Source organism: Adiantum capillus-veneris, chromosome 14 (genome assembly GCF_014529385.1).
Source record: "Adiantum capillus-veneris isolate H3 chromosome 14, ASM1452938v2, whole genome shotgun sequence".
In the NCBI taxonomy this organism is placed as follows: domain Eukaryota; kingdom Viridiplantae; phylum Streptophyta; class Polypodiopsida; order Polypodiales; family Pteridaceae; genus Adiantum; species Adiantum capillus-veneris.
The window spans coordinates 15843812-15851895 of NC_140944.1; the positions used below are offsets into that span (position 1 = coordinate 15843812).

An 8084-nucleotide genomic window follows, 5' to 3' on the forward strand; every position below is an offset into this window, starting at 1 on the left:
ATGCTGACTCTGTCTTGCGAGAAAGTACGACCACTCAAATAGTCATGTATTGAAAACATTACGGGTGAAGATGAAAGGTAAGGATGCTCGAAGGTATTTCCAATGGTCCCATATCGACGAAAATGGATGCACACAATTCTTTTTAAAAATTCGCCAATGCACTTTGTACTTGTTTACTTTAGTATTAAATGCTTTGATATCAATCTTCACATGTCTTGTTATGTTTTGTAGTGATGCCCACCAAGCAAAACTAGTTTTGTGAATAGTCATAAATAAATGTGATAAAAATATAACTTACTATCAAAGATACAATAGGACTTGGCACATCTCTCTCTCTCTCTCTCTCTCTCATCAAAGGCGGTTGTACGATCAAAGATATTATAGGCGTAAAAGGGCCAATAGGTGGACGGCCCCCAAAGGGAGGCTTTGTCCACCCCAATGTAAAGGTAAACTTTACACAATATAACAAACAACCTCACCCAATAGAGAGACAAAAAAAGTGAAAGTCTAACGGTTACATCATTTGAAATAAAATGATGCTATTGGTCATCACTTCGTTTCAATCCTTGTTGGCTCCTTTTTCTCTCTTTTGGGGGTGCATCAATCTCTCCTTTGGCCCCCTTTTTTGTTACGCGTGATTGATAAATCATATTATATCTTTTAGCACACACATTTGTCAAATACAAGATTTATATCCTCTTAAAGCCTCGACATTGCGGATCTGATGAGCTTTTCATTGCTGAAAATTTAGTGTGGAGGAGAAAGCTACAACTACCTCTTCTTAGGTGGTTGGCATTTGCGAGCACTTGTGCTCAAGGCATGTTGCCCGCATTTCTTGTTGAAAAGCGAGCAGTATTTTCAATCTTTTGAGGGTCACGCATTGCCAACCACAAGCCTTACCATTGCGTAGCTTCCATTGGTTGGCAAATTCATTGCCTTTTAATAATATCGTATTGCCTCCGTTCTATGTGAACAAGGAAAGCAAAGGAAGAAAAAAAGTCTAGAATTGTCAGTGGGCTTGTTTGAATCCACCCTAAGTGTCATCGATAACTCGACCTAAAGGATAATCAAAACATGGCTCTCTATCTTGTCTATCTTGGTGGATGTTCTCCCCTTTCTGTGCGTTTGCAACACAACACGCTTCCTAGCCATGTGCCCTTGTCTTCTTGTGCTCTGTCTGCATCAGGTTGCCCATCTCGATTGGGAACACCATGTAGTGCAACAAGGAGACCTTGCATAGAGAGAGAGAGAGAGAGAGAGAGAGAGAGAGAGAGAGAGAGCATTTTCGGGCTGCCATGCATGGAAGAGAGTGCTCTGAGAGAGATTCTATCAAAAGTGCCATTTTCTTCTAATAATTCTGGTAGGACACAGACTTCGTCACTATGAGAGAGAGCCTTTTTCAAAATTGAGCATGCATAGAATCGCTCTAGATTCTCCTACTCTTTTTTTTTCAAAATCATAGGCACATAGAATCTCTGAGGATACCCTTCAAACTAATTTGTGATTGAAATTTGTCCTCAGAATCGACCTCGCGATCTTGATCTTAGCAAGAAACTTTCGAGCTAATGCCAGTGCAACGCAAGTAGCTCTCTGTTGTTGCAGACGGGAGGACGCTTATATAAAAAAAAGGGAAAATTACCAAAATACCCCTTTAATTTGTGGAAATTCCCAAAATACCCCTCAAATTTCAAAAATTCCCAAAGCATCCCCATAATTTGTCATAAATTCCCAAAATGCCCTTCAAATTTTCCAAAATTCCCAAAATATCCCTAGTTGTGAGAGTAAATTTCTTCAAAAAAATAATAATTTGTAGCTTTTCATAAGAAGAGTGATTGTCTACCATGCAGGATGCTAAAACTAAAATTTGAGTTGGTTATGTAGGCTTTGGAGATGAATTAATTCATTATTTTTAGATATAATTCACTTTTTTGCGAGGTAATTTGCGACAAATTACATGCTAAGCACGCAAAAACCGATCTCAATTGTCAAACAAGAGTAAAGATTAGAAAATGTTGAAGAATCCAACGAAAATAGATACAAGGGTATTTTGGGAATTTTTGAAATTTGAGGGGTATATTAGGAATTTCCACAAATTAGAGGGGTATTTTGGTAATTTTCCCAAAAAAAAACCTCTGAATTGTTTTGTCGATCATCGCAACAGGTGGAAAGCCTTGCATGCTCCCTCTGCTTGAACGACACTGCTGTCTACAGGTTCCCCCCCTCAGCTCGCGCGCGATGTATGAGCTGCAACCGTTGCACGCAGTCCACCTAGTCTCGCACCTGTCCGCCACCTGGCCCTGTATTTTTGGCTCGCCATTTTCTTTACCAATGCGAGCGTCACATTCCAGCTCCGATGGAAAAGAAATGAGATTCATTATTTGACCTTCCCTTTTTCACTTTCAAATCAACTTTTCCCTTTACTTTTTCAACCCTCAACTTAGCATCTGTTTTTATTCCTCTTAATGCTACCGTTTGGCACACCTATCCTTAGATCTAAGGATTCAAATCTATTTTTGTCAGTAGGTCTGTACCCATGTCTCTTTAATAGGAATCTAAAAAGATCCCTTAGGTTGAGAGATAGAGTAAAGAAAAGGGAAACTTTTCCTTGAACAAGAGGGGGGCAATCTCGCGGGGTGGGTGCAAGACAAAGCTTGCACATCGACGAGTGCAGGGGTGGGTAACTAGAGCCCCAGTTTTTTTTTTTGGAGGTCCCTAAAATTTCAAAAATTCTTAAAATACCCATATATCTATTTTGATTGGATTGTTTCAGATTTTCTAATCTTTATTCCTTTTTGACAATTGTGATCTGTTTCCGAGTGTTTAGAGCCAGGTCGCACGGGGGTTACAATATAATTTCTTTCTCTTTGATCTTAAGGTAGCTAGAGCCAATGACAACGAAGCATCTTTACTAGATTTTTTGTACCCTAGTCTTTTCTGCGCTGCTGTGATGCTGGGTGCGACTCGGGAGTCGGAGCATCCCACTCCCCCCACTGGCACGGATGAAATCCAGCTCTTAGGAGGTTATTTGTCAAAACTTACTTCCCAGAAAAACGATTATGTCTAAAAAATGATGAAGCAATCCATTTCCAGAGCCTGCATAACCAAAGTCTTGTATTGATAGACAATCATTCTTCGTATGAAAAGCTACAATCTTTGGAGATATTTTACTCATCGAGTCTCTCTCTCTCTCTCTCTCTCTCTCTCTCTCTCTCTCTCTCTCTCTCTCTCTCTCTCTCTCTCTCTTTCTTTTCAGCGTGGAGTCTAGACGCATCCCTCTCTTCCGCGTGCAGGTCTCTTTCTCTCGAGATCTTTGCCTGGTAATGGCGAGGTCGGGTGCAGGAGATCGAGCCAGTCTCTCTCTCTCTCTCTCTCTCTCTCTCACACACACACACACACACACACACACACACACACACACACACACACACACACACACACACACACAGTCTCTTTCTCGCTGTTCTATATACGCAGGGAATGAATCTCTCTCTCTCTCTCTCTCTCTCTCTCTCTCTCTCTCTCTCTCTCTCTCTAGCGAAACCAGGAAAGAAGAATGGTGCGCATTTGGGTGGAGAGGAGGGGTACGGAATCACTATGTGGAAGGGGAGAGGAGGAAACGTGACTTCTCGGTGCAGAGGCGAAGAATTAGCCCACCAGCGCAAGAACCAACTGCAATTGCACACTGTGCAGACAAGCAGGGCAACGGATGCGGCAAGGGGATTAATCTGCAGGCACATGAGTGCGTTGAGTTGCTAGTCCTGAGACCAAGACGGGTGGGCGATGGGATAGTCTCTCTCTCTCTCTCTCTCTCTCTCTCTCTCTCTCTCTCTCTCTCTCTCTCTCTCTCTCTCTCTCTCTCCTCTTCATGTCCTCCTGTGAGGCTTGAGGCCAGCAGAGGTCGGCGACTTCCTTGAGGCCATAGGTACACAGAGAGCACCGCCCTGGGGGAAAGGGCATCTGCTGAGATTCCACTTAATAAAGCCGGACCAAGTAGGTAGTCAAATAGGCGTCCCCAAATTTGGAAAGCAATTGTTTAGGTAGAATCTTGACAAATACCTTTGTTTAAAGGGATGTAAAAGTAAAGTTAAGTGTTTTAGTTTTAGTAGAAAAGCAAGGAGCCATTCACGTGCATGTTTGTGAATAAGCGAGGGCCAATGTCGCAGCTTAATATCGTTCCACTTTCAATTTCAAAAATGCCGGTTGACGACAAGTGGGAAAAGGAGAAATTCTATCCCAAAATAGAGGAAAATAGTGTAAAAATCCAAAAAATAATCCTAATTTCTTGAAATTTCCTCTTGGCAAATTCAACAAAAGGAATGTTGTATGTTGGGTAAAATGATTTTTTTCTGAACATTGCAAAATATCCCTGTAATTTGTGGTAATTCCCAAAATATCTTTGAATTTCAAAATTTTCCAAAATGCGCTTTTATTTATTTTTGTTGGACTGTTCAAATCTTTATTCCTTTTTGACAATTCAGATCCGTTTCAGATAAAAACAAAAACGACAAAATCGAGCAACGTGGCAGGAATGGAGTAGGGGCAGGAGGGAGCCGTCGACGCGCGTGTTGCGAGTTGGTGGGCAAAGCCACGCGGGGCTAGGCAGTGCGCAGACAAGGGAGGGAAACGAATAAGACAGGGGATGGCAACAGTGCGGAGATAGGGCAGCGGCGGGCTTGGCAGGAGAGGCTCTCATTGCTGCAGGACAGGGTCCACAGACACACACAGAGGTGAGTGGCAACATGCGCCTTCGTCAGTATGGAGAAGCTACAAAGTCGGCGACAGAGGCACTCTCTCTCTCTCTCTCTCTCTCTCTCTCTCTCTCTCTCTCTCTCTCTCTCTCTCTCTCTCTCTCTCTCTCTCACGAGTCAAGCAGGTAGCGATTGTCTGAAGGTGGAAGAGCAAGCGGAGGTGAACACGTTGCGGGCTGGTGTGGATTTCATGTGGGAAGAACAAGCCAAGAAAAGGCATGAACGCAGCGCATAAGCAAGGAGCTGGGAGCACCCTGCAGCAGCAGCTGAAGCGATGTCGCGAGGGCTTCTTTGCATCGCGTGCGGACATATCGAGGGAAGGTGCAGCCCTGAGGTCAGCACGATGAGCACCGTCAGAATGCCCTCCAGGGAAAGGTGTTGAGGTTTGGCAAAGGGGGGGAGGAGGGACGAATTTGCAAAGATTCTTATTAATAAATTGGGTGTACACCCAGTAGGTGGCCAAAACGTTCTTTTCAGGTGCTTCATTAAAGGGCATCTGAGGAGATACCCTTTTGGGTTGAATAACAAAACTCTGTGAATGGCAGATGGCAGGTGAGAACTGGAGAACATGTGGCAGCTTTCCCGACGTGGGTGGGTGTAGCCTGTAGGAGTCGGCTCCTCTCGGAGCTTGTGCCAGGCCATGTGTACGCGTGCTGAGCTCAAGGTCTCGGACACAAATTTTTTTATTAAAAAAATTGAAATGCAAAGACGGACATGATCGCTGTTTGCCTAGGTAAATTTGGGTAGAAGTTCTATCTTGCCTCGAGTCCAAGTCCGCAGTAGGGGAGATGCTTGTCACTAGTTCAACATCGTTGCTTGTTTACACATAACTAGCGCTCACAAATTGAAAAGGAAAAAAAGTTAAAGCGTAGGACATAGCCAAAACAAGACAAGATATCCATTCCGAGTTATTAGTGATCATGGCCGAATTTAGTGATTTTTGACACTAGACACATATACCATTCACCTTTTCAAAAGTAGATCCACTAGCTACGATAAGACATCCTTTTGAGATCTTTTAAAAGTTATTATTAGATGCAATATGATAATTAACATCATCAAATTGTCCACCACTAAATCTTCGTAACTTTTGGGAACATATCTCACCTTTTTGACCATCATGGAAGCTGTAACATTAGCAAACTTTAAGTACACAACACCAACACCAACACCAAAAATCTCCAGGGATAACCATTTCCAAGAAAACCTATGCATTACTTTGAAGCATCAAGCATTCAACACCCTAATGGCTTGCCTAATTCCTATTAGCCAAGAGACAAAGGGGTCCAATAAGAGTTTAATTGCATTAATTAATTACCTAAAGCTCTCACAAAAGGGGAAAGGGGTACACATGTCAGAAGGCTATCACTTATGTTGCTTAAATTTCATTGCCTAAGCCTGGCATGGGCCAATAGGGTGTGAGCATAAGCAAATAGCAAGAGGGGTCGACCAAGAGAGAGAGGGGGCTGATTTTTCAAATGCATTATTGCATACACACTCACACAAGTCCATGTGTGAAGCAAGAAGACTCTCTCTCTCTCTCTCTCTCTCTCTCTCTCTCTCTCTCCTTCTCAAGCATTAATGGAAAGCTCATCAGCTACTCCAAGCTTGTGCGAAGGGCGGCCTACACCAACAACTCTTGGCTTTGCAAATTCAACCAAGAGCCAAGCTTCAATGCATGCTCATCTCCTCTACCATGCCAATTACTAAGCTAAGCTATGCTAGTATGAGTGATTATGTGAGGAGATGTACATCTTTCTCGTAACACTACTCCTGCTTCCTCTCAATCTGCTCTCATACCCCGCTAGCTCTCACCATCTTCGAAGGTGTGTGAGGTCTTTGGGCCTGAGACCGTGAGGGAATTGATGTTGTGTTTGATAAGTGTTTTGCTTAGTGCTTGAAGTTTCCATCTTCATTGCACTAGCTAGTGTTGAAGGAACACAAAGAATTGTAGTTCAAAATGTCTCTCTTGATGGGAAAAACCATAATACAAAGCCTTTTGGAGGGGGAACCAGCTCCATGCAAATCCGGTCCTCAACCGTTGTCAATTGCTTAATTTCTCTCTCTTTTGAAGTATTGTTCATGCTATCTAACTAGGTGTTATGCTTTTTGTTGCTCTCTCCGGCCAAGCACTCTTGTTATTCTCATTAGGAATCTATCCTAATGAAATGCTCACTATGTTCATGCTATTTTTCGCTACACACAAGTTACTAGGCCATTAAATGTTACATTGGTATCAGAGCACAAGGTTTCTCTTTTTTTGCTCAAGAAGGGAGGTCCTCAAGCTACCTATAAATGGTTGGTACTATTAACCGCATTTGAGTAAGTAGAATAGGGATTTTTCAGCCTTGTAGTGTGCCTGCCTTTGTGCAGATAACAGGGCATCATCATTGAGAGCTATGGTCTTAATAGTGGAGTCCTATTGGCCTTGTACGGCTTAGCCACTATTGAGCTATTAGAAGCTTGACAAGAGCCGGTGCTGTTCTGGTGTTGAACGACCCTCTCTTCTATTCCTTGCAATTAATGGTATTCGAGCCACGGGTACAATAGCTTGAGTGCTTTTTCTAAAGGGGTAAAGAGGAGTTACACCTAGGGCTTGAAGTGCCAAAGTACACTTAAAAAGTTTACACCTAAAAGTTGTTAGAATGGCTAACAATAGTAAAGAGAGTGAAATTAATGTTGATAACTTTGATTTTGCTAATGAGTAGGCTACTAATGATGCCCCTATGCTTGTTAACTACCTTGTTTCTAAGCTTCAACAAGCCATGGGCAATCCATCCCTCCAAAGTGAAGTGCAACGGCAACTTCGTGCTCATGGGATTCTCCAAGCTCCCCACCATGACGAAGAGTACCTAGGAAGCCTCCTTGCGAGACTTGCAAAATAGGCCTCTCTCCGGTTTGGGAAGAAGAAGTGGATCCATACTAAGGGCTCAAAAATTTGCTTCTTGATGACGCATCTCCTTCTCAAAGGAGAACTCAAGAACCTCCACCGAAGGAACAAGAAAGAAGTGAGTCTCTTCCCACCTCGGTGGAGATGGCTCCACGAAGACGGCGGGCTAAATGGTCTCCATCACCTCCAAAACGGAGAAGACCATTGCACACTTCTCCACACTTCTCCACACCATAATTCAAAGAGAAATGACAAAAATCAAGAGAAGAAAAAGGCGAGAAAGAGGACATCCTCTTCTCCATCTTCTTCATCCTCTTCCTCTTATGAAAGTGCTGGTGCAGACAAAGAAGATCAAGGCAAGAAAAAGGCGAGAAAGAGGTCACCCTCTTCTCCATCTTCCTCAAATTCTTCATCTTCTGAAGAAAGTGATGGTGCAACTTTTGAAC

At 43.0% G+C, this 8084-nt stretch overlaps 1 protein-coding gene across 1 annotated transcript; it reads left to right on the forward strand.

Annotated features, from left to right (window-relative positions):
• The first annotated feature begins 4966 nt into the window (after positions 1 to 4966).
• LOC147441960 (uncharacterized) lies at positions 4967 to 5405 on the forward strand. Its single transcript, XM_086529548.1, has 2 exons — positions 4967 to 5082; positions 5294 to 5405. Exons 1-2 carry the CDS (start codon positions 4967 to 4969, stop codon positions 5403 to 5405), a joined length of 228 nt encoding a protein of 75 aa, XP_086385674.1.
• Positions 5406 to 8084: the final 2679 nt, after the last annotated feature.

Coding starts and splice junctions, on each gene's coding strand:
- LOC147441960 (XM_086529548.1), top strand. CDS start 4,967: ATGAACGCAGCGCATAAGCAAGGAGCTGGGAGCACCCTGCAGCAGCAG. Junction 5,083..5,293: donor AGGGAAGGTGCAGCCCTGAG/GTCAGCACGATG, acceptor TGTGAATGGCAG/ATGGCAGGTGAGAACTGGAG.